The 22,553-nt window shown below is 48.3% G+C and overlaps 9 protein-coding genes across 9 annotated transcripts; 3 read left to right on the top strand and 6 right to left on the bottom strand.

The window, feature by feature from the left end:
* Positions 1-364: 364 nt before the first annotated feature.
* On the top strand, positions 365-805 carry N7525_003475 (uncharacterized protein; the record flags this gene model as incomplete). The annotated part of the gene is made up of 1 exon (XM_002559080.1): positions 365-805. One exon carries the CDS (start codon positions 365-367, stop codon positions 803-805), a length of 441 nt encoding a protein of 146 aa, XP_002559126.1.
* Positions 806-1,666: 861 nt separating this feature from the next.
* Positions 1,667-2,629, bottom strand: N7525_003476 (uncharacterized protein; the record flags this gene model as incomplete). Its single annotated transcript, XM_002559079.2, has 1 exon — positions 1,667-2,629. The coding sequence occupies one exon, from the start codon at positions 2,627-2,629 to the stop codon at positions 1,667-1,669; it is 963 nt and encodes a 320-aa protein (XP_002559125.2).
* A 3,904-nt stretch (positions 2,630-6,533) lies between these two features.
* Positions 6,534-7,000, bottom strand: N7525_003477 (uncharacterized protein; the record flags this gene model as incomplete). The annotated part of the gene is made up of 2 exons (XM_061212719.1): positions 6,534-6,852; positions 6,909-7,000. The coding sequence occupies 2 exons, from the start codon at positions 6,998-7,000 to the stop codon at positions 6,534-6,536; spliced, it is 411 nt and encodes a 136-aa protein (XP_061069740.1).
* Positions 7,001-8,090: 1,090 nt separating this feature from the next.
* On the top strand, positions 8,091-8,576 carry N7525_003478 (SRPBCC family protein; the record flags this gene model as incomplete). The annotated part of the gene is made up of 1 exon (XM_002559075.1): positions 8,091-8,576. One exon carries the CDS (start codon positions 8,091-8,093, stop codon positions 8,574-8,576), a length of 486 nt encoding a protein of 161 aa, XP_002559121.1.
* Positions 8,577-10,608: 2,032 nt separating this feature from the next.
* Positions 10,609-11,556, bottom strand: N7525_003479 (PhzF family phenazine biosynthesis protein; the record flags this gene model as incomplete). Its single annotated transcript, XM_002559073.1, has 1 exon — positions 10,609-11,556. The coding sequence occupies one exon, from the start codon at positions 11,554-11,556 to the stop codon at positions 10,609-10,611; it is 948 nt and encodes a 315-aa protein (XP_002559119.1).
* A 212-nt stretch (positions 11,557-11,768) lies between these two features.
* N7525_003480 (GFA family protein) lies at positions 11,769-12,803 on the bottom strand (the record flags this gene model as incomplete). Its single annotated transcript, XM_002559072.1, has 1 exon — positions 11,769-12,803. One exon carries the CDS (start codon positions 12,801-12,803, stop codon positions 11,769-11,771), a length of 1,035 nt encoding a protein of 344 aa, XP_002559118.1.
* A 292-nt stretch (positions 12,804-13,095) lies between these two features.
* tof1 (putative DNA repair protein (Tof1)) lies at positions 13,096-16,733 on the bottom strand (the record flags this gene model as incomplete). Its single annotated transcript, XM_061212720.1, has 3 exons — positions 13,096-14,150; positions 14,205-16,578; positions 16,647-16,733. The coding sequence occupies 3 exons, from the start codon at positions 16,731-16,733 to the stop codon at positions 13,096-13,098; spliced, it is 3,516 nt and encodes a 1,171-aa protein (XP_061069741.1).
* An 823-nt stretch (positions 16,734-17,556) lies between these two features.
* Positions 17,557-18,632, top strand: N7525_003482 (3-hydroxyacyl-CoA dehydrogenase family protein; the record flags this gene model as incomplete). The annotated part of the gene is made up of 3 exons (XM_002559070.1): positions 17,557-17,685; positions 17,735-17,834; positions 17,902-18,632. The coding sequence occupies 3 exons, from the start codon at positions 17,557-17,559 to the stop codon at positions 18,630-18,632; spliced, it is 960 nt and encodes a 319-aa protein (XP_002559116.1).
* A 1,624-nt stretch (positions 18,633-20,256) lies between these two features.
* arp6 (actin family protein) lies at positions 20,257-21,861 on the bottom strand (the record flags this gene model as incomplete). The annotated part of the gene is made up of 4 exons (XM_002559068.2): positions 20,257-20,409; positions 20,465-20,527; positions 20,592-21,297; positions 21,357-21,861. 4 exons carry the CDS (start codon positions 21,859-21,861, stop codon positions 20,271-20,273), a joined length of 1,413 nt encoding a protein of 470 aa, XP_002559114.1. The 3' UTR covers positions 20,257-20,270.
* Positions 21,862-22,553: the final 692 nt, after the last annotated feature.

Consider the following 22,553-nt stretch of genomic DNA (forward strand, 5'->3'; position numbering starts at 1 on the left):
TGGGTTTTGAAGATGTCTTAGATAAAAAAGGAATTTATGTTCAATGTTGGCAGCCATGTGGAGAAATCAAGAATAGAGAATAACGCACAAATCATAGGATGTTGTAGGGCTGTCTCACTTCTACCTAAGTCTGCACATAATCAAGACACCGTTGTGGAGCAACGTATTCCAGGTGTTACCCGACTCGACGTTACATCCATGGATCCCTATAGTTCTATTTCGAAATGTGACCTGCAATGGGCTCAAGTTTGATATCATATCATGTAGGAAAACACATAAATAGCCCGTTCCTCCCATACTATCCTCCTCATCATCCTTCAAAATCAAATCAGACACTCAACCACTCAATCACTCAACCATCATCATGCAGCTCACCCAGCTCCTCCTTGCTACTGGCCTCTTGGCCTCCTCGGCCTTCGCTGCCCCTGCGGACACTTCCGCTAAGTCTATGATGGCCGACAGCCCCCAGTGGACCCTCCAGGACACCAAGCGTGTCTGCAACGACGAAGACACCTCCTGCACCTGGACTTTCGGCATTTACCCCGGCGCCGGCGATGCCACTCCCTGCACCTACATTGTGGAGGGGAGCCCTGCCTCCCAGGCCGACGGTGGCCCCGTCACCTGCGGTGGATACACCGTCACCTCCGGCTGGAGCGACCAGTTCGGCGCGGAGAATGGTTTCACTACCCTCTCTGTTGTCAACGAGGCTCGCCAGATTATCTGGCCTGCCTATACCGATAAGCAGGTTGCTGGTGGTGAGGTTGTCAAGCCTGACCAGAGCTACTCCCCTGCTGCTCTCCCTTGAATGAAGATGGAATGATATCTCGGAGTATGAGCTGAATACTGTGTATACCAACCACTTTCCTTAATGACAATCAATGACAAGCGATTTAATATCTTCTACCTGTTATCATATGTATTTCATACTTAGGATCGGCTGTAGAAAAGAAGATAACCGCGTAGCACATAATGTGGTTCATGACGAAATTCGAGAAGTTTTCCTTTCATACTCGGTCTTCATACTTAAGACTTTGCTAAAGACGACGGAGGAGAATTAGGACAGTACATTGTTTTTGACTAAATTGATAAACCTCGGCGGCCTGGATAATTGCGGTGTGATTTCAGGTACCCCCGGCGGAATCAGGACTTTCTCCCCGTCTATTCCTCTCCCGTTACGAATGTCCAAGGATCCTTCCTCCCAGTAGACGTTTAGGTTGGTATCCTCTAGACGTTATAAGCTTCTTTTCTGCTAGCAAGGTCGAAGGGAACACTCGCAGTCGGAAATTTATAGCCGTCTACTTCCTAGCACGCAGACCCGTGACTACGAAGACCATGTACACTATTGGTATAACGGCTTTGAAGCCAAATCTCTGTTCAACACGAGAATTCTAATAGCAGCACTTGTCAAATGTTAAAGCCACGTAATTCATAGCATGGCTATAGAGTGAATTTCCTCTAATTTGCAACGGCGTGGCTATCTATGCAGGCATCTCCATAAAAGACGGAGGCCTTAGCACCAACACATCAAGAAAAGAGAAGAAGAGAAAACCAAGCCACGGCCAGAAAGACCAGAAACGAAGAAAGCGAATTCTATCTGTTCATATCGCCTCAGAGCCAATTACCCCAAAGCCACTGTACCGAAGACTGGACGTTAGTGTCCCCAAGCTTAGCCCCATACCATGTTCTCAATCTCGTTGTCCTGGGAGAGAGAGTCCGCATCGTCCATCTCTTCATTTCCCTCCCGGTATCGCCATCTCTTCCCCATGACATCCTTGAAAGTCTCAACATCCAGGTCTCCACGCATGATAGTCTCGGAGAACGGTCTGACCGGCTGGGAATCACCAAGAGGCTTCAGTTTCACGTCAAGGTCAGGGGCCACGAACAAGACTGCGCTCAATCGACGCACGCCCGGGGCACGGCGAACACGATGTTTGGCGGCGGAAACCCGGCCACCACTCAGAATAACCGCACACCATCCAGTCAGGACAACTGTGGCATCTCCGGGGACAGGAACCCACATGCCAGGGGTTTCTTCGAGCTCCAGGCCGGGCGTGCCATCCTGGAAGATAATGGAGAAGGTCCCATAATCCGTGTGAGCTCCGCATCCATTCGATGAGTCGGGGGCGGCCGTGTTAGGATTGTAGTCACACAGGCGATAGTTCATATTGTATGAGGTGTGTGCTGCAGCAAGATCGGTACCGGCGAGGATACTCAGAGAAGACAGTATGGTGGGCACATATTGAGCACTGAGGGCGTTGAAGAAGTCGAGGACCTCGGCCAGGCCATTAGGATCCAGGGACTCACGTAGAACTTCCGGAATCCGAGAGTTTCGCATGGGTGAGAGGTCGATGGTAAACTTCTGATCCGACTCAGTTTTGTGCAGAGCAGCAGTCTTGATGACGCCCCGGTGAGGGTAGGTTGCGTTGAGCTTAGCAACATCGTCAGGGTGAGTGTGGAGATGATCAAAGAGGGCCTGGATAGCTGAGAATGGTGCTTTGGCTTCAAGATTGACTGCTGCGGTTGTAGACTTAGAGCTCAAAAAGGACACTGCCGGAGCTTCAGCTGGGCCAGGAGGTGGGGCGATTGGAGTCCCCTTGTTGATAACATTGGTAGCCATGATGGATTCCATGATGGTCAGAGTGATGGTAGATGAAGAAATGAAGTGGGAGTGTGAGAGTGTGAGGGTTTAAATAGAGGTGGGAAGTGAAAAGGAAGTGAACCCCCACTTTCAGGTGACATCACGGTAAACATTTGAGCAAACGTTGAGAAGTAGAGACCTCAGCGTAGTGTACTACGCTGGGACTCAAACACTGCAGCCCAAATCAGGCCATAGTGCTATAAGTTACTGAGAAATGTAACCAATTATCAGATGCTTCCAAGGTTGTATAAAGAGTTGTTGATTGTCGGGCCCTGAACAAGGCGGACGGGGAGTGACTGCGCAGGAACGACAGGTGTGATTGTATGTGGCAATGAAATAAAACGACATACACTATATGTTATAGTATTCAACGGAAAGTAAGCTCTGTTTCTGTGCCATATATAGGTAGCACAGACCTCGCTTCACCCTGTTCACGACTTCGTACAGCTTATATTGCTATAGATGCTAGATGCCAAGCAGCCCGCTAAAATAATCATCCAGCAGTACCTGGGTAAGTCCTTATACTTACCTACCTAGGTAGGTATTAACAAATCTTCGACCCCATGGATTGCCATGTCTAACCTGAACATTACACCAATTAATACGTGTGGGGCAAGTAAGGCGCACTAATCTCATCATTCATTTGCTATAAATTTTCCTCTCATTCCATAGATCAATATAATGCCCAAGCCATAGATTAGGCTTCTATTTCGCCTTTTTAACTGCAGGATGTCTGGTGTTTCGATTAGTATCAGTCAACATAAACCATGCACTTTAGACAATGGCTTTCTACAAAATATTGCTCACACTTACACAGCACACCCTAATATTTCCCGGCCCGGCACATGCCTTGGGACGGCTGAGCTTTGTTTAGAACAAGTTGATCTAAAGTTATAGTGAATAGGGATAGACTCACGTTGGAGGACACTCATCGAACCAAAAGTTCGGCTAATTCAAACCATAAGCATTAACACTTAAACTATTCCGCGTTTATCTTGAATGTCGTATGTGGAGCTCGACGGTAACATACAATGCAATCAAACTGTGGGAGATGTGAGCGTTGAATGTCCAACATTCCGATAGAACTATGTGATATATACCGGTGGTGCTACTGGGCCCGGCGGGGCTTCTTCAATTGGCATAGCGTATGCCACGACAACAAGGAGGGATAGGATACTTAGAAAACGCATTTTTGGGATTGAACCTGGACTTTTCGATGGTAACGTACAATGGAAACAGCCGCAATTCAATTGATTTTGACAGAAGGATATGAGGGAACCGAGCCAAGGGACATTGAGAAATCCTAGACTATTTATCTGTGAATACGTGCTAGATTTTGGCACTTTTGACATGTCCGTTCCGAACCACTCACACACGCAAAGTGGCTCTATATGTAACGATATTAGCCGACAAGAACCTAGAAAAGTACCACGTCATCCATATATTATAGTTAACATTCTATCTAGGCTTTGTTCGGTCTCGATATAGGAGGAATACTAAATGTCTCAGGTTGCATTATGTGCTATATTGTGCTTGCCTTCGAACACTGCATTCACAATTGGATGTATGATGTTCCATGTCCATCTGAGAATTCATGACACTTTCACACTAGCTAGGTTTAATGTTGAGTCAGCATTACATGGGGGACATGGAGGCTGGCAGTTACATTGACTGATTTGCTCCGAGCTTTGTGGAGTCAGAATTAGAAGAGTCATTGCTATAGAGCTCAATACTGAACTTACCAATATCCGAACCTTAAGACCGCAGCAAGGGCATTCTGATGAGCCTGAGTTCCGTACGAGAGTGCCGTAGCCGAAGACAAGGATTTCAAATCACATACGTTCTGGACGAATAACCAATATAGTTTAGTACATTGTCAGGTAGATAGATAACGAAACAAACAGTAGCAGTAGCACAGCATAGGCATTCACCTCGGGCACTTTCAGGCACCCCGATGGCTTCTTAAGCGTACCATGTAGCAAACTATCAAGTGTGCTCAAGTAACGTGTAGCATTCAATGCATCACATCTCATTCTATTTCTCTCCAGTATAAAGCTGGGTTTAAGTTAGAGTAAGCAAAAGGTAAAACTAAATTTGCTTCTTGCTTCACTGCAGCAAAACTGAACTAGATGAACTAGCACAACAAGCTAGATAACACCCCTAGTGAGCCTTTAAGATACCTAGAATCTTACTAGAATACAACCTTGGACCAACTCAAAGTACTAACTTCTCCGCCTCGTCCTCGATTGTCTCCATCAGCCTCCGCTGATTGTGCTCCACAATAACAGCTACCTCCCCACATCCGTCTAAGACATGGCATTCAAGATCCGAGTTTGCATTCATAAAGAAACGCACCTTGATAGTACCCATCGTCCATTTCTGCATCATATCACCTCTATTGATAACGTATGCATGTTGAATACGTCTGCGGAGCAGGAGCGGCTTTTCCGGCTTAGGATACAATCATCCGGACCGACTGGTGTGGTTTGCTTTGAATTTCCTTATGTGTACGAGTTTTATATATAACTTGTTAGGATCTTATTTTAGATATAGGTAGATACATCCATCAGCGAAATTCTCATCGAATTGTCACGTTTGTATGGCTTGCTACTAAGTCCTAGCTGGGAATACATATATCTTGCTATTGAGTCCTATTTCCAGTAGTGGCAGTAGTCCAACTGCCCTCTCGGCATCAGTTCCAGATCCGTACATACCGAAAACCGAGATTTCAACAGAAATACCTGAAGCATTTATTTTGAAGATCCGTCTGATCTCCGAGCCCAGATAACATACTAAGCCCCTCCACATTACTGACATACTCGAGGTTCTCTCGAGCGCGTGACTCTCGGCGGTTATTCTCTAACCGCATGAGGACCCATGTAGTGGCGGAGAGACCAATATATATCGAAGGACATCTGTTTACCATGTTAGCATTCTGGACGAGGGACCCACGCTAGTACAAACGCCAAGCCTGTATGATATCGAGGGCTTTCCTCACCCAGGAAAGTTTGAGGCGTGACAATATTAGAGACGCAGTAGAGAAAGAAGGCGGCCGACGTGACGGTTTGTTTCGTCGTGAAGCCTACAAAGTTGGCTCCAATTATAGACATGATCACCGTATAGTTGACGCCGGAAGCTGAGATTATAATGCAGCTTGCGAGGCGACGGTGCCGATATTGGTCTTCTGGAGGAGTCACATAAATAATGATAATACCGATAACCCAATGATACTGGCTAGAGCTGCAAGTGGCTGCTTTTGTTGCGGGGAAAGGCGAAGAATGTCGGGGGACCGGAAATTAGGAGTTACGTGAGGGCCTTGGGAACTCTTCAGTTCTCGACTTTTAAACGATGGAGGAAGGTGGCTATTTACCTGGACGGCATAATTAGGAGCGGTATATAATTGTGCTTTCAGTGCAGTGTATTGCTAATTCACTAATCCTTTCGGGTCCAAAGTTGTAAGAGCCTCGGGCAGGTAGCGCTTAAGAGGATACTTGGGACAAATGGTAGGTTTAGGAAATAGGACCAAAGGTATAGTGCAATGGTAAAAGAACTAACACACACGCAGCACGCTGGCCAAATGAACTGGACATGAACTAAGACTTTGCAAGCAAGCGAATCGGTGCTATTGTAACCCCGAAGGACCGCCTTGCCCTATAAGGGTTAAAATGAAAAGGGAAAGTGATCCATCTCGTATATGTAGCAGAATTCAAATGGCTACTTTGCACGTGGATAGGTCTCAAATTATACATGTATTGTAAGAGATATTGTTCCTAGGTATGAAAATTGCATTGCTTCCTCTCTATCTGATAGCCGTTGAAAACGAAACACCCAAAATGAAATCATTGTAGTGTACACCTGCGCACTCGCCAACTGGATCCCAAGACAACGAATAGGGTCAGTAATTCGCTTTCCACAGGCTCTTTATATCCTTCTTGGCTGGCTTTAGAAGACCTTTAATCTCCACTTTGAGAGCCTTCTTGTCTTCTTTGGACCACATCCCACTCCGCTTCGCCGCTCGGAGATCCCGGACGTGGCCTGTGATCAGAGTCGAGATATTTTCCGCCGTGCACTTGGTACACTTCTTCTCATCGGCAATATCATTCAATGCTTTGGCGAGTGTGTGTATTATATCTTTTGCCTGTGGTCTCTGCAATTCGGAATCCAGAAGCGGGACTTGGCTGGGCCCGTGAGTTAGGCAATCCACTTTGGGGCTACTAATCGGGCGTTGGTTAAAATTAAAGTCGTGGGGGCGTGGACTCTCAAGACTCACTGTTTTACCTCTTGTTTCTCGGCATCGTCCAAGTCGACTGAATCGACGGTGTAGGACGGAGCCTTGGAGTCGTCGGTCTTGAATTCGGTCATCAAGTTTGTACGCTGGAAGTGAGGATGATGATTTCTGAAAGTTTCTTGGTCTGATGGCTCTCATATTCTAGCTCACTAGTATTTATATCTACACCTCGCCGCACGGTACTGCATTATCAAAATGGGAAGTCCGATATAGGTATCCGGTGATTACCGGATTGGGCGGCTCGGCTGAGCGAAATGTCCGATCTGGCTCGGGGTTTCTTCTTTTTCAGTTCGATTCATCTTATGTCCATCTTGAACAACGTACCTAGTAATTGTTCAGGCTATCATATAATGATTTAATCATACTGAAATGTATTGCTTCTTTTCTCCTTTCCAATTCTTCGTTTGAGGCCCGATGCGCGTCTTCCAGTCATTATGTCTCTCATTATTTTGTCGTTCTACTATTGCAGCACCAAACATGAAGTGCCCAAAAGCTTCTTGCTAATCTATGTATAATACAGCGTAAGGGAGGTTGGTTTATGTTTCAATTGAGAACTTAAACTACAGCTCGATATAGATGTATGTTAAAGCAACTGTCAGCAGCAGGATTTAATTAGAACGAGTGATTAATCTTCCTCCAAAGGATTGTTTAAACATGTGCAAGAACGGGCTGGGCGAATGACCATCTGGCGACTTTATACATGTGGAGGCCTCACCCGGGCAGGGACATGAAAAGGCATCACCGAGGCATATATTCACATGGTTCATTAATTGGCAGCGGGGGAAGCGTAACATGTACAATGGCCTCGGGAATTTCGGCATATTTACAAATTTGGGCGTTTAAAGTCGAGTTCGATTTCTTAACTCCGAGCCCTGTCGCTGCCTAATTGAGACACAAACACAGCTCGATCTGATTGGACAGAATTTAAGGCCTGACGTATAAGGCAGAAATATTAGAAATCCGGCTCATCGGGGCCCGGGCCGCCGTAACGCCGAGCTTATCAACCTTATCGGCGTTCCAACCTTGGAAGGGTATCGGTTTCGTCATTGCTGTTCGCAGCCCCGGAAATATAAAAGAGGCTCAAGTCTAGACAAAATTCCTGATCAAAATCCCTTAAATAATTAATCAAATCATCGAGACAATTTCCTTTCATATCCTCCCAAAATGTCCTCAACCAACAACATTGCCTTCACCGCCCCGATCAACCCACAAGGCGCAACACCCGTTCTCACCTCTGAACAAATCTGGAATGGCCTGCTCTTGAAGATCCGTTCTGCAGAGACATTTGTTCCAGGAGCCATCCAAACTACAAAGGTTATAAGTGACTCCGTCGACCCATCGACTGGAAACCCCGTCACTGTTCGCGAAGTCCTCTTCCGCGAGACCCAGAAAACAGTGCAAGAGACTGTCACAGCTTTCGAGCCTACGCGGGTAGATTTCGAGCAGCCGGATGGAAGCAAGATCAGCAATGTGATTAGTCAAGGAGCTAATGGGGAGCTCTACATGACGTATATCTTCGAATGGAGACACCCCGGTGTCTCCAAGGTGGAGCTGGCAGCGCTGCTCGAGAAGGAGAAGAAGATGAGCCAGATGGCGGTTGAGGGGACAATCAAAGTGTTGAGGGAGTTGGTTGAGAAAAAGAAACTTTGAAGTTGATAAGGGGCGGGAAACGCTGTCCTTGACGCACGCTATCATGAATTCCATCTTCGGCCCTCGATCATCTTCTCGGTGAACTCCACCCCGTAGTCACCACATATCTGATGTAGTGTATTCTCAGAGTAATGATTTATCAGGGCTTTCCTTTTAATAGCCCTGTTGCCAGTCATGCTAGAAACAAGCAAAGCAGTCGTGGGCGAGTCGAATCGTTTCCTCCGAGCGTGCGACTCCCACACAAAGTTCGTTGGCTCTTCAGACAAATTTTTCATGACCCCTGGGTCCAAATTACACAATAAAGCAACTTTCCTCTTGACACAAATTAGTCGGATAGCCTGAGCCCATTCCTTGCGCGTCAAAAAAACCACGTCAAGCTCCAGCTCTGTCAGTCCCTCACACAGCCTCAGTAAATTCCAGCAACTCTTAATATCGTCCCATCCGTTCCAAATTGGATCCCGCCACTGTGGAAATGTACTGGGATGTTCATCATGGTGGTATGCATGAATAGGCATAAACGATATCCGTCTTAGCCACGATCTCACCTGAGGACGAATAGCAGTCAAGAATCCCGTTAGGAGAGAGGGATCCTCGAAGGCGAACCAGTTCTCCGTCCAAAAGATGGGTGCAGCGTCGTTCCATAACCCCTTGCTGACGAGCAGAATGGCTAGGTTGTCACGCCTTCCACATAGGCATGGTAGAGACCTCATGCATGGAATCCCTTCCACGTTTCCGTTCAGGTCCCAGTAGCAATTGTCACAAACATAGGCATTTTTATGCGGCTGCGCCCACTGGCTTCGTGCTGGGGATTGAAAAATCGGGACTTGCGGCTGTTTCCAGACGTAGCTATGGCAGTTTGCACATTGGGGCCTTCTCTGTCCCAGGGATGTGGATGTGGATCTGGGCCGGGTCTTATACGGCAGATAGGCATTTTGCATGGGCTGGAGTGACATAGGTCAAATTTGCATGGCTGGACGAGAAGTTTGCGGCAAATGCTATTTCTTATTTCTTGTGGAAGGGAGAAGAATCTTGGATCTTAATGTTAAGAGTAGAAGTTCTGATATTGTGTGAGAGTTAATACCTCTTGAAAAGGGGAGACTCCTCATGCTCCAGGGGCCCGATGGAACGTGTCTCCTGTACATGGTGTGCCTTTGATATTGCCCGTCTGACACCTTTTGGTTTGGCTCGTAATTCCCTGCGTCGTGTATACCGATGGAGTTTGGGTTCCAGGTCAGGCTCTGAAGATAGTTTCGCCATTTATGTGCAAATATAAGAATACAATACAGATATTCAAACCGTTCAGGCTTACAAAGTTTGCTATCTATGTAGAATTTATAAATGTAGTCAAATCCAGTCTGCAGCCTAACATGACTCAAGCGCACGTCACAGTCAGCTTTCAGCCTCGCGGGGACTCGAAAGAGAAATGATCACAGGCTGTGGCGCAGCACTAGATTTGCAAGTAGAATATGAAAAATTGAGTCCATTTACAAAACTTCGTGGCACTCTGCATAATAATTTACTTGCAATCAGCGGTGTGTGTGTTAATTGTGTTAATTCAGTGCACCTCCATTGATGCACGCGCTTAGAGAGACATGATCGGGCTGGTAAGAAGAGAGGGGCCACTAAGAGGGGCCAGATTTTTAGAATCAACTGAGATGATATTTTTGCAAGGGCTGTCTCTATCTCTGATATCTCTGACAAAATACGAATCGAAAAGAACAAGCTCGGATTGTAAGGGTTGATGAACAGATTGGCCTGAGTAATGTCCGTTGAAAGCAAGTTCCAAGGTTTTATATGCTCCCTCGCTCATCGTCGCCATACCACTTTTCGGGCAATTTTAGCGAAGCATGCTTTACGGATAGTACAGCAAACTATCTTTAGAGCTCTCCGAGAATGAAAGAGGGTATGGTCGTAAAGGGCGAAGTCAGTATGTGGCATTAAAGGATATCCCCAGAAAGTTGACAGATTATTACATGGTATGATAGAAACGTATTGCGTTATGACTCATTAAAGCTCAAGGTTGTTATTTTATTCAGTGAGCAGGAACCAGCACCTTTCCCTCAGACACGCTAACAGCAGTGCCTGTCAGCACAACCTGTTCAACCATCTTGTCGCCATCCAACGTAACCCCAACGCCAATGTCACTGCGGCGGCCCATTTCAACACCCTGCACAACATGGTATTGATAATTCTGACCGGCCTTGCCCTCCGTGAGTGTTAGGTACGCCGCCAGTCCACTAGCCGAACTACCAGTAGCTGGATCTTCCAGGGTTCCCAGTATCATCCTAGACCGAATGACCTTCTTCTTCGTGATACTATCCTCAACATCTCGAACAATAAAGTATACACAGATCAACCCAGACCTCCACCCATCATCAAGATAATCAGCAGAGACCAGCTCACCGCCGGTTGCAGGCGCAACAGCAGCTAACGCCTCAAGCGAAGGAAGCTCAATAAACAACTGACTCATCCCATTGACAATGGAAAAGAGCGGGAAAGTAACATCTGGTCGCGTAAAAAACGGCGCCAGCGTCGGGTGCAACCTCACCAGCTCCTTCAAGCTAAACCGCGCAGTATGGATGCGCGTATTGTGCGCAATCCGGGCAGCAACGTAGTTGGTCTCGCGATTCTGGACGGAGATGGGGATATCGCCGGACTTGGTCGAGAGGGTGGTGACGCCATCGCCATCAGCGGGGTCGACTGAGTGGCTTAGGAACCAGGAGGCTGCGCCAATGGTGGGATGGCCTGCGAAGGGGATTTCGCAGTCTGTGGTGAAGATGTCGATGGTGCGCTTGCTCTTCTCGCGTACTGGGTGCACGAAAATACTCTCCGATAGATTGAATTCCCGCGCGATGGTTTGCTTCTGGCTCTGGGTGAGAGCGGTTGAGTCGTCATCTGGAAGGAAGACTACTGCTAGCGGGTTTCCCGAGTAGGGTGTTGATGTGAAGACATCGAGGGTGACGAATTTAAGGTGAGTCATGTTTCGGATATTATGTAGATTGGATGTTCATGTGGAGATCAACGGGGATGTCGGGGTTTTATAGTTGAAAGATCCCCCACTTTTCTTTCGCTTTGACTCATCGTCGAAACTTCACGCTACATTCGGAAAGGGTCATGTCTATACCTAGGTAGAATTATCGAATTATCGAAACAGAATATCTACGGCATTTGCTCGACATCTCTGATGATTCTCTACACTCGCGGGAGAACAAAATCCTCCGGCATACCCTTCTTACTCCCCCATACCTTCAGCCCCTCAATCAACGCTCTACTAAAGTCAGGATCATACTTCAATCCATCATCCTGCGAACTAATTCTCCTCCTCCACAATGCCCAATTCTCAGCCATCACCCCCTCTGGTGCGCGCAAAATCCCAACCGCCACATCAACTATCCCCGGCCGGTCGGTACAGCTATAAAACACCGTTGCGCCACACGTCCCACAGAATGTCCGTAGTACCTCTTCACTAGACTTGTAACTCTTCAACGACCCGATAATCGAATCTACCGCTGGAGAAGGGGATATGTGATCAACCGGAACGAACATCCAAGCTATGACATTCGACCCATCGACCAGACGACAGTCATCACAGAGATCAAGAAGCGCAAGCCACTTGCTCGTATCTCTTGGCAATACCCATCCCTCGCTCGCAGGACTATCGAGGAATTCCTTTCTAGGACGAGAGATAGAGAACGAAACGCCACCGCAGTGGCATTCAGCGCGCAATTCCTCGGCCTCGGTTCTGATAGCCTTGCTAGCATCCAGTGACGCCTCCAGGTTAAAGACGTCAAGCTGACGACCATCAACGTGCGAGAACATCGCCGAAAGTCCTCCATCAAGCGAGGAGGTCGTAAAAGCATGTGTGCGCATCTCCCATAGACCCTGGTTTGGCTCAGTAACGACAGCCGTAGATATCACCCAGCTCCCGTCATCGTGTGATCTGTCACCCATGTGGCAGCCGCACGTACTGCAGAAATGCCGCGCTGCCTGGGACTCGGCGTGGTTATAGAGTGTCAGTTTGTCCATGCTGGACGGAGCGATGAACTGCGGTGCTACGCCTGCTGGTAGCGGGGCGTGGAAAATACACGGTGTGCCATGTGTGTAGCGACAGATGCTGCAGTGGCATATGTGGACTTTGAGGGGAAGAGCGTCTGCAGGAATTGTTATAGCGAAGTGGATACTTTGGCAGTGGCACGCTGCTGTGAGAGTCTTGCTATCAAGAGCCATCTTAAAAGTCAGTAGGAGTCGAAATTGCTTTGGATGAGTTTTCACTGCGGTTGAGACAGATGTCAAGTGTGGGGAAGCCCGTATTTTTCTCCCTTTGCTTCATCAACGCAGCCTTGGCTTTGTGACATCCTTGGCAGATATCCCACCTGGCCAGAAAGGAAATATTAAGTCGTAAATTTGTTCTCATTGAGCTTAGGTATCCGATGCTTTCCAATTCCTTTTCCATCTCAATGCCAAACGCCTCATCAGGTCATCATAATCGAAAACATGTCACAAATACGAAGTGAACCCACTATTCAGAGTCACTCTCAATTACAAATCCACCGCGCATACGTCTCCTGGCGGGAGCCACAGGCTCATTTTCCTCGTCATCATCTACAGCCTCAGGCTCCGTAGCTTGGAGCTTGCTCGGGCGATCTCCAGTGAAGGCGAAATCATCATCAAAGGTAAGGTCATCCTCACCCGATGTGAGAGGGGTGTCTTCGTTCTCTCTAGCGCCATGGCTAGTAGAAATACCCTGCTGGGAATGAGACGATTCAGCGTCGAGTTCTGCCATGAGAATATCGCCATCAGCATCACTCTCAGCACCGCTAGCTGTAGAGCCAGAATCACGGCGTCGTCGCTTGGATTTTGCGGCCGCAGACGTGCCAGTATCGCCGACTCGCTTGCGGGCGGCAGACTTCTTCCCTTTGCCCTTGCTTGATGGTTCGACCGTTCCAGTGAGCAAGGCCTTCTTGATTTCTTTTGCCTGTTGAATCCGCCGCTCTTCTTCGAGCCGGAAGAACTCTTTGTCGGCTTCCTCGTCACTTTCTTCGTCACTGGCATGGATGAACAGATCACTCTTGATCTTCGCTTGGCGAGAAAGAGCGTTTGACAGACGTGCATCGCGTCGCGCTTCTAGGGTTTCGTCGTCCAGCGGCTCCCTTTCTGTAGTGGCCTGCTTCTTCTTGCGCTTCTTTTTGAGGTCATCCAGCGCACTAGACTTTGACCGCGGATTCGCCGGGAATAAGGGACCATCTGGAATGTCCTCGCCCTCGGACTCTGACCCGAAGTTGACATTCAGTGTGCCTTGGGTCATGTTTCCGCGAACGCTTCCTTTATTCTTTGGTTGGAGATGCTTGCGAGGATCATCATTGCCATCTCCGGAGAATGGGGTTTGGAGGGCTTTCAGGATTTCAGAAATTGTTTCACGCAAGTCGTCGGACTTGAGAGAGGCTGGAACGATCCAAGAGGCACCATGCACATCTTCAACGCCGAGCCGCTCGAATCCGACGACTGTCATGAGCAGACGTAACTTTGCGTTCGAGAACATGGCATTCTGAACGAACTCGTTCTTACCTTTGACAGCTGTTTCGTTGTTAGCATCAATTGGGAAACAAAGAGGGTGTTAAGGGAACATACTTATCATTGGATTGGGAACGCTGATAGTCTCGGGGTTCTCGGCACGACGGACTTCTTCTTGGGTTTCCCAGTCCTCTCTTTCGGACGCTGCGGAGCTCAAGACATCCTTGATCCATGTTACCAGATCTGCCCTGCCATCGAGAACAAGAGCACCAATCACGATGTGGAGTTTCGCTTCCTTCGTCGTCGCATCCGTCGATGTAATCACAAGCTCCGGCGGTGGACGCTTATAGGTGGAGATCGTCTGCTTTTCGTGTCCATATTCGAGGTAGTAGACAGTGGAGTTGATCTTGCTGAACAGCAATTCAGTGACCAAGGCGGGGCGTTGATCGAGCTTCTTGACGAGTCGTCGAATGACTTGCCGGACCAATTCCTCCCATTCCTTAAATACAGACTTGTTTGGGTCCATGGAGCCTGGGCCTTTAATCATTCGGTAGAAAAGGCTGATAATATCCACACGAAACAGCAAGACAGTCATCTCCTGCTTGAATGCAATCCGGTAGAAATAGCGGTGGGCGCGTTTAAGCTGCTCAGAGTTAAGCTCTCGGTAGAATCCTGTGAAAGCAATAAAGGTGTCCACGCAGCTTTGGTTGCAGAACTTGGCTGAGAATCGCTTGAAGTCAAAGCTGCGTTCCTTAGTGACCTGGGCAGCTTCCTCCATGTCTTCATCTTCAGAGTCACGCTCCTCGTCGACATCTTCTCCCTCTTGCTCGGCAACTTGAGCAGCCTTCTTTTGCCTTTTCCTGGCCTTTCGCCGGGAACGGATTTGCATGTCGACGTTGTCTTTGGAATAGCGTTCCAGCATCCGCAGGAACACATGGGCTAACTCCGTGCAGGCATCTAAGTAACCAAAGCCTTGGTCTTTGTATCCGCGCACAATAGTAAGGATCCGGTCATGGGTGGTTTCTTCATAGAAAATTCGGTTTTGGATATTCTCCGCAATCTCCTGATCTTCTTCGAGCGGTGACAGTGCCATTTCCTGGACAGTCAACAGAATCTGGGTGAAGCAACGCATCTGGGCATTGAGGTCTTCCCATTCCTTGTTGTCCAGGCTACTCTGCATAGCCCGGTTCAAAGAAATGAATGTCTCTTGGTTCAAGACGCCAGCAACCAGACCATAGCTATCGGGTTCAATATCTTTGGTTCTTCCTCCATTCTGAGCCGTCCGGTGGCGGAGCTGTCGAGCCCGTCGTACGCGCTCTGCTTCCAAGAACCAACCGACCGTATAGAAGAATTGGCGATGGTTGATCGGCACCACGCGCTCGGCTTCACGCTCGATTGCTTTTCGCACATGGGTGAATAAAGGATTGAACCCAGAATCCAAAAACTCCTCCACAAACGTCCGCAGGTTCTTAGTTGCCTCGGAATTAAGGTGGGCTGGCATGTTGAAGTTATTGTTTTGAACCACATCTTCTTGTCTGCGGCGAGGCCGAGGTTTATTCCACTTTTTACTCTCGTCCATCTTTTGTAGTGTGGTCTGGTCGTCGCGCAAGACACCTTGTCCAGAGACAGTAGACACCTTCGCATCGTCTCGCTTGACCCAGATCATTGTACCGAATCGCCCATGGCGTGTAGGTGCATTCTTCGCGTATTCTCTCCGTACTAACGATTCCTTTTTCAGTAGATCGCTGAGTTCGTCGGTTCGCTTAGCCGTCCTTTGCTCATCGTCCATAAACAACTTCTCGACATTGACACCCTTGACGGTATGGAAAAGGGTCTCCATCAGAGGAATATCTTGAAGGTTGAAGTCTTCGCCGACATTAGAGCACATAGTGAGGAGAAGTGCAAATGCATCTTGCTCATGGAAGGCGTTGATCGTCGCGGATCTGGATGTCTCCTCCTCGTCGCCTTCTGCTGCAAGTCTGGTATTGGGGGATATAATCGCAATGTTCCGCAGCAAGTACAACATCAACTTGAGGATTCCTTCGTCTCGGGTTCCACGTTCGGATCGAGGGGTCGCCATGCTTGGAAGAGAAATTCGAATGACTGCACGAAGGAGATTCAATCCCCCGGATCTGAGGATACCTCGCTTGTATTGCACCTGTGTCTGTTGGATGTAGGGGGTATGACGATGGTGGTTTACTGTCATTTGGCTATGGAACTCCACGGGCCATGTTAGGGGAACAAGAAGTTCCAAGCACGCCAGTGCAATCCTGGTCATATGCTTGCTGTTCTGTCCACTAGCCCACCAGAGCGAGAGGATCGGAAGCAGATCACCATTGATCAAGTTGGCCTCCCCAAGACACCGCGCAACGTCCATCCGGTTATTTTTTTCATCGTACAATTTCAACCAGCGTTTAATGTCGCGTAGACATGCCAGCGCATCGTCTCCGAGCACGTATTGATCGGCATTTTCGCCATTGAATCCTCCGAGCTAGATAACCAAGCGTATCAGTGAATTGACCCAGAACCGGGCTAAGGAGAAAGTGCAAGTGGACTCACAGCAGTAACCAGGCCGTAAACACAGTTGCGCACGTCTGGGTCCACGACTTGCACGTCGTGTCCTAGAGGAACAACCTCTTCATCCATGGTGGGCTAGTTTGATACCCCATCAATTCCTTCCCGAATCGAGTTGGATGGGAACGCGTCGACGCGTGTTCGGCTTCGGCGATTCGGAGAAACTGGATGCCGCCAAAGTGCCGAAGATAACCGACACTCTTACGTCGCATATTTACGGCCACTTCGCAGTATATGGCAAAATGTCAAATCTATACGGAGTAGATCTGAGTAGAGTTATGCGTCCTTTTCAAGCAATAATAAGTTCAAAGGGTTCCCTAGGTACTATTCGGATAATCGAGCGCTCTATCGCTTATCGACAAGCAATCATAATCATTTTCGATCTACCACCTGGGATGCCTTTGAAGCTGAATTTTCAACACATAATACCTCATACGTATTATTCTCAAGGATCTAGCCGAGACTAGGTATTGCAAGAACTATATTGCTCACTAGAATTTCATCAAAATCACTTCCATGGTTGTTGGGTTCTAGAGTACTTAAACCTTCGGGATTCAATATTCTTCATTCGGCCCTTCTTCTGTACTATATGGATAGCAGACAGCCCCATAGATTTCTATTCACCTCATATTCCCAGCTTTGCTCTATGCTCATGAGTCTAAAATATTATACATAAGGTCAAAGCAATTCGATAGAGAAATGATCGCAAGATTGAGCACATGGCTGGCCTATATATAAGGCGGTGAAATATATGCTTGAATGGCCACTGCTCACCACCATACGATGACGTCCGAAAGCACGTGAAGTCATAGTAGTATACTGACTTGCTTCTTCGCACTTACATTCTTCACTACTTTTGTCCATTTTTCTCCATAGCTCAGAAACCACTGCAGCCATGCTTAACTCTACTCTCCGCTTTGTTTCCCTTCGCAGAGGCCCTACGGTAGCCCGAAACTTCTGCTCAACCTCTGCAGTCCGGGCAGCCGAGGTCAAGTCACTGGGCGTTGTCGGTGCGGGCCAAATGGTGTGTAACTCGGAATATACAACCACGCTGCAGGTCTAACACTTTTCAGGGATTGGGAATTGCCCTCGTCGCTGCACAGAAAGCAAATGTCCCGGTGACTCTCGTTGACACTTCCCAGGCCTCTCTGGATAAGGGCCTCAAGTTTGCCGGTATGTCGAGCTCCGGTTTACTTTACTGCAATCGCCTGGAACCATCTGACTTGGCATTGGACAATAGATAAACTTCTTGAAAAGGACGTAGCAAAGCAGCGTCTCACTCGGGAGGCAGCCGATGAAGCTCGTGGGCTAATTTCTACAAGTTTGACGCTCGACGGTCTCTCCGCAGTTGACTTCGTCATTGAGGCTGTGCCTGAGATCCCAGATCTGAAGACAAAGATCTTTGCCAGCTTGGCCCAGATCGCTCCGAAGCATGCCATCCTCGCAACAAACACCTCCTCCATCTCCATAACCAAGATCGCTGCTGCCACCAGCGCGGACCCCACCGACCTTCAGGCTTCCTCCCGGGTGATCTCAACCCACTTCATGAACCCTGTTCCCATCCAGAAGGGTGTTGAGATTATTCGCGGGCTCCAAACATCCGAGGAGACCATGGACACTGCCATTGCGTTTGTCCAGCGGATGGGTAAGGTGGCCTCCGTATCGGCCGACACACCTGGCTTCCTCGCCAACCGTATCTTGATGCCTTACATTAACGAAGCCGTGATTTGTCTGGAGACTGGGGTTGGTCAACGTGAGGACATTGACAACATCATGAAAACGGGCACCAACGTGCCCATGGGCCCCCTTGTCTTGGCTGATTTCATTGGCCTCGACACATGCCTTGCAATCATGAACGTTCTTCACCAGGACACTGGTGACAGCAAGTACAGACCTGCTGGTCTTCTGCGTCGCATGGTGGACGCTGGCTGGCTTGGTAAGAAGAGCGGCAAGGGTTTCTACGACTACTAGTTGCTGTGCGTGTCCCGGATGGAGAATAAGCATTTCGATCAAGATACCCTTCCTGCATCATATTAATCTAGATCGCGATTTGCTGAAAATAAATATTGATTACCCGCCCTGACCCATTTTCTAAGCCTCACCCTCCTACCCAGAAGGTTCACCTGCCGATTCCACCTGCTCCATTGTAGCTGCCAGCGTATTTACGTCAATATCCCCATCTGTATCCAGGTCTTCATCTTCGCCACGTGCAGGGCATTCGCATCGGCCGCGTTGGCCACAAAGATAACTTATTTTCCGATTAGCGTTAACTTCTTGCCTGGGGCGTGCACAACATGAACATACCAAAATCGATGCCCACACCTACAAACGATGTGGTTACATCCATCCACCTTCTCAACCAAATACAGACAATTGGAACATCTTTGCCAATTATTGTCCTTTGCCAGTTGCAGCATCGCCTTTATCTCAGAGTCTTTGCTACATGACCAACCGAGATGGAATAAGTCTCCACACTTGGAGCAAACCTTTGCCCGGCAATGAGGACAGACACGGTATCCTAGCCGTGTCTCCGTGCTCTTTGGGGGGATCCATCGGCTACACCTCGCCCGGGGACAGTACAAGCGCTCTATTGGAGGGATGTTATTCTCCTCCCATCGAAGGATATAACGCTTTCTGTTTCGAGGACTCATCACCTCCACGAGTGCTTTGGTGGGGATCTCTTGAAAACAACATTTTGCCGGGAACATGTCCGGGTTCCTCAAGGCTGTTGAGGACATTCGTCGGAGGCATGAGGGGCAGTATTGGTGTGCACAGGGAGCAGTTAATAAGTTGCTCGTTGGGACCTTTCGGAAGCAGCTAGTGCATCTGTGAAGAGTTAGTGCATTGCTTCTAATTGGTTTCGATTGCCTTTGTGCTTTACTGACTGGCCGATTTCCTCGCTAACTTTCTTGGATACGAATACTCTCTCCAAGTAGTCTAAGAGTTTTTGTATGGGCGAGCGGCTCTTAGGCATTCTGTCGTGGATTCGGTGTAGACTTGGGGGATTTGGTACTGGGCCCTTCAAAGAGGGACAAAGTGCATGGCCAGATCTAAGAGACTAGGGCAGGAAGACGTCCCCTTATATAGAAGCGCAGGGTGCGCCTCATCTTTCAGGCCATATATGGATCTAACATATAGCCATGGATGGGAGAAAGCTATTTCTATTCTTGTTCCTGAAGACCCATAGCTAATCCTGGGATGACGGCTACATCTTAGGGGTTGCTATCTTGTAGTCAGCGCATTAAGAGGGCTTTGGCGAGACTGACTCTTCTTGGGGCTCTCCTTTATTCCATTGGATCGCAACAATATCTTCTAAGTGCTTAAGTTTATAGCCCAAACATAGAGGTGAACATGAACAGCAGCCGTGAATCCATGGATCTGGGAATTTCCCAAACAGGTAAAAACACAGCCTATTCCAGAATTAGAGCGAATAATCACATCGTAATGTCAGAGTACGGTGTTCTAGCCTTGAAAATTCTTATATACGCGTTCCAAAATATTTTGTACATTGACCACTGACATTGAAAACTAGGGTATCACTAAATGCAAATGCTGTCTATTTCGGCCATCGTTAAAACTCCCATACTTAATCCAACAGCGATTGGGACCTTATACAAGGCCGGCAAATCGTCGAACAGCCCATCCTGACCCGTATTCTTGATATTCTTGGCGAGTGATGGATACTTTGCTGAGTTCCTCTCTGTTCGCTGCAAGGCGAGTGCCTCCCAGCCATGTTGAGTGAACAGGGCTATTAATATTAGTACTTTCAAAGGCAAAGATAACCAGATGGGATGACCACTCACTCCTTAGCCCGGCGTACTCTCACGACACATTCAGCAGAGGCAATCTGTCGCAATTCGGTTTCTCTATAAGAAGGTAGTTGTTAGTAGAAACTTCAACACTTCAACCAATTGACTTCCGAGAACTCACAGTCTTTCCATGAATCCCGGAATCAAAGCATTTCCTCCGACAACGAGAACATTCGCCAGAAAGGCGGAGTGCAGGCCAGTAGGCAGAACCGACAAACTCTGAAGAATCATATCGGGTACGCCGGCTGACTTCATACCAATATCTCCGGGGGTGAATAGAAGCTCCGGGACAGCAAAGCGCTCATTACCCAGCACCAGTACATCCTCCGACAACACCTCCGCGCTGAGCCCGGAGACTGCCCCTTTCTTCTTTTTGGCATGCAGAAGAGGATCATGCGGTCGAATGAAGCCCTTCTTGTTTGCATTCGGGTCTGGAAGCACATAGTCCAACACGATTCCCTCTTCGGGACCACCCTGGCGCTTTTGGCCACTTTTCCATGCTTTTTCCAAATCACCAGAAAAGTCATTGCTGACATAGCAGACCGCCTCTTTGACTTCGTTCATAATATACGTTTCGTCCACCATGTTGTATTGTCTCATTGACACGATCTCCTTCAGGTAATTTGTAAGGTGCTTGCCTCCAAGATCGAGTCTTCGGATTCCGCGTTGAAGAGCTTGGCCTTTGTAGACCGGCGTTACTGTAGTGTGCGAGTAGCCAGAATCAACGACGAGTAAGCAATCTGCGGGCAAGATAGATGCGTCGGATGTATTAGAGACAGGATCGCCGAAAAGAGAGTGGATTTCGTTCCATGCGTTGAGGGTTGGACCTAAAGACCTCAAGTCAGTACGGCATCGTATGCAGCAACAAGTCATCCGACTACCATACCCAAACATCTCGCATATCCCCCAAATCCCCATTCCTCCATAACCATCTCATCAGCATGCCGTTGTAAGATTGGCAAGGCGTTCGGTGCCTCAGTAAGCACAAGGGTAGTGTCTTCCGGGTCCGCGATGTGGTAATTCTGATTCCGAGACGTTACCTTCCCATCAAAGAAAGACTGGTCCCAAATCTCTCTCTCGGCTTCCCAGTTCACAACATATCCCTTCTCCACGGGGCGCCGGAACATCGCCTCATTCCAGTCGCTAACTGTGGCTAACTGTGCACCGATGACGATCTTGTTATCGCGTGTCTTAACGAGAGCATTGGGTATCGATGAGCAGCCGGAAATGCTTTCGTCGGAGGCCGGGGCATGAGAAGCGTAGCCGGCCTTTATCATATAGGCGCCATTGTCGATGATAAAGGTCTTCTCGGGAAGGTACCGCGACGTCTCCACGGGCTGAGTCGGTGTTGCAGGTGTCCTTGGAGGAGCGCGGGCCTTAGCTGTTCCCATTATGGCTGGCAATGATGATCAAAGAGCTTTAAGCTTCCGTCAAGCTGGGATGCAATGATGAAAGGTGTTTGCCTTGTTTGATATTGAAAATTCCTGCTTAGGTAATATTGTGTTCGCCGGGCCAGGACTGGTTCGCCGAGCTACCTACAACATAGGTGGTCACGTACAGCTCCGCCAAGGTCTACAGGGCCAAGAAACATCCCGTCCATTGTTCGCTCCCGGCAAGTAAGGGGTAAGCAGATGCTCTATCAGATGAACTCCTACGTGCACTCCACTGGTCTTGAAGCCAGGGGGTGAGATCTATCTACCTAAGCATTGGTTGGTGATCATCAGCGTTAAGGCGTATCGGTCAAACATATTTCCTAAGCACTTTTGGCTGCACGACATTATTCGCAACTTCAATTTGGTATCAAAAACCCCTAAATGTGGCGATATCCGTCACAAATACCTCAATACATGGATAATGCATCGTTTCCTGGAAGGTGAATGTACCAGTAATATCTCAGACAGCGTCCGGCCCCACCACCCGGCAGCTTTAGTACGGAGTATATATTGGTCTTAAGCCAAGCAAACCCTGACAAACCGTCTACCTAAACGACTCCACAAGACGGTCAATTGGAGATCAATCGCTAATTTAGGATGAAATACCGAGGGCGTTGCACAAGTCTCGGGATTTGCATGCTCCATACGGA

The sequence above is a fragment of the Penicillium rubens genome, assembly GCF_028828025.1.
Source record: "Penicillium rubens strain IBT 27055 chromosome Unknown utg000002l_segment0_segment0, whole genome shotgun sequence".
Taxonomy (NCBI): domain Eukaryota; kingdom Fungi; phylum Ascomycota; class Eurotiomycetes; order Eurotiales; family Aspergillaceae; genus Penicillium; species Penicillium rubens.